Source organism: Sinocyclocheilus grahami, unplaced genomic scaffold (assembly GCF_001515645.1).
Source record: "Sinocyclocheilus grahami isolate Dianchi unplaced genomic scaffold, SAMN03320097.WGS_v1.1 scaffold3.1, whole genome shotgun sequence".
Taxonomy (NCBI): Eukaryota; Metazoa; Chordata; class Actinopteri; order Cypriniformes; family Cyprinidae; genus Sinocyclocheilus; species Sinocyclocheilus grahami.
In genome coordinates, this window is record NW_015505182.1 from 6,370,574 (window position 1) to 6,372,980 (window position 2,407).

At 34.3% G+C, this 2,407-nt stretch overlaps 1 protein-coding gene across 1 annotated transcript in view; it reads right to left on the minus strand.

Moving 5' to 3' along the window:
* LOC107581688 (uncharacterized) overlaps positions 1 to 2,407 on the minus strand; it is a 4,946-nt gene that overhangs the window by 1,342 nt on the left and 1,197 nt on the right. Inside the window, exons 4-5 of the mRNA XM_016267310.1 lie at positions 2,347 to 2,400; positions 1,670 to 1,783 (exon numbers count right to left, since the gene is read on the minus strand). Coding sequence (XP_016122796.1) covers positions 1,670 to 1,783; positions 2,347 to 2,400 — 168 coding nt within the window. The remainder of the gene's footprint in view (positions 1 to 1,669; positions 1,784 to 2,346; positions 2,401 to 2,407) is intronic.

Genomic DNA, 2,407 nt, shown 5'->3' on the forward strand with positions numbered 1-2,407 from the left:
CTCTCACTCTGGAGAGTAAACCCTTTGAAGGGATTAGGGCATTGGATGAGCCCTTCTGAATGGAACGCAGGGAGAGCCATAGTTCACTGACAATTAGGCAATATCTGCTTGTCAGTGAACTACGGCTCTGTGTATTAAATGCCGCTCCATCTGAAAGCAGGTGATGCCGATTTACTACTAATCACGGAACCGGCTTTACTGACGATTAATTGCACAGCCCTAGAATGAACGATGAAACTTTAACTGAAAAATTTACTGTTTACTATTGTCCTCTTTTTAGAGGTGCTTCACAGCAGAATTACATTTTGTTTTGCATTGACGCATTATTTTTCTGTTTAACACTGTAAAGCTGCTTTGACACAATCTGTATTGCATAAATCACTATATAAATAAAGGTGACTTGACTATTAAAATGAAAATACATTGTGCCAACACAGAAACAGTTATTTGTCCTTTTTAGTTACTTTGCTTTAAAGCAAACTGCTCTGATTTCACTTGATTTTCACATTTGCCAGTACGAGCAGCATCCTCAATGTTCAATAGAAATAAAGACTCCAGGATTTAATCGTATCACCTTGCAAAATCATGTATAAATATAAAAAAATACTATGGAAATATAATGCTATTTCGTTCCATTTATGTTCACTACTGTTCAAAATTAGTACGATTATTTTAAAGTGACACTACAGATATTTATAATGCTACAAACGTTTTCAAGTTCAGATTATTCTAAACACTATTCTTTTGAAATTTCTATTCTTAAAGGAATCCTGAAAAAATTTTTTCAACACTGATAACAATAAGAAATGTTTCTTGAGTAGCAAATCAGCATATTCAAATGATTTTTAAAGGAAAATGTGACACTGAAGACAGAAATAATGGCTAAAAATGTAATTACATTTTATATCAAAATAGTATTAGTACTATTTTATAGAAGTATTAGTATTTCAAATATATTAAAACAGTTTCTTTAAATTGTGATAATATTTCACAATAAAACTGTTTTACTGTTTCTGATCAAATAAATGTATCCTTGGTGAGCATAAGAGCAGAAAACGGTAGTGTATATACTGTTTTCAAAAAATACATTAAATTGTACAACAAAAATCTGTCATACTACTAATAATAACCATTACATATTAATAAATAATATTACATTACAAATATTCAAGACGAGTTCAAAAACATAAAACAAAACAAAACAAAACACAAAGACAAAGACACACAAAATGAATGAAAAATAGACAAAAATAGACCAGCAAAGTGGACAAAAATCTTAGCCCGTTTTCAACCCCAAATCTTTACGGAGTTAATTCTGATCATGAATGACATATTGACTAGGGCTGCACGATAAATCGCATGCGAAATTTAACGCGCATCTTGTCAGTAAAGCCGGTTCTGTAATCAGCGGTAAATCTCCATCACCTGCAGGCTTTCACATGGAGCAGCATTTACTACACAGAGCCGTTCTTCACTGACGAGCTGTGCAAAACCATGATCATATTTTGCGCAGCTTGTCGGTGAAGAACGGCTCTGTGTAGTTAATGCTGCTCCATGTGAAAGCCTGCAGGTGATGGAGATTTACCGCTGATTACAGAACCGGCTTTACTGAGAAGATGCGCGTTAAATATCGCATGTGATTTATCGTGCAGCCCTAATATTGACTCACCTCTGCTGAAATGCATGAGGTCTGGAGCAGTTTGCTTCTGTTCTGTTGACGGCTGCAAAATCGGAGCCTCCTGCTAACAACTTCCTGATCCGACTCAGGCTTGTCCACAATAATCTGAAGATCAACATTCACACAACTCATATTCAAACTAATTAATATGTGATTATTAAAGCGGTAATTCACCAATGGCTTTTAAATAAAACTTGGCTATCTAGGCAGTAAAACGCTTAGCCTAATTTTTAAACGTTGTAATGCAGTTATTTTGACCCAGAAAGGTTCTTCTTTTCCTGAAAATGCTAATGTAATTGTACTGGACTAAAATCTACTGACTTTGCTGATAATTCTTGTACTTTTCTGTGAATTTTTTTTCCCACCTTGTTATATGATACTCCCGGTCAAAGGTTGTTGTTTTTTGTTTTGTTTTTTTCTTTTTTGAATTGATTCAAAATGTTTATGGCTCATTGATCTGAGCTAATGCACCTCAGTATTTTTTAGTGAACACAGCCAAAATTATCCACAATTCTTTTTTTAAAAATTTTTATTACTGAAGTGCATAAGTTCAATGAGGCCTAAGACCAATGAGTTCCTAAAGTTCCTAAGGCTTTTTATAAACATAGCTCTACTCTACTGTAAGTCTTCTTATTATCAGTGTTATATTAATGTAAAAGATACCATACCCCTTCTCTCGATGACGGTGTCTCTGAGGGTGCCACTTCTTAAGCAGAACCCACACATCAC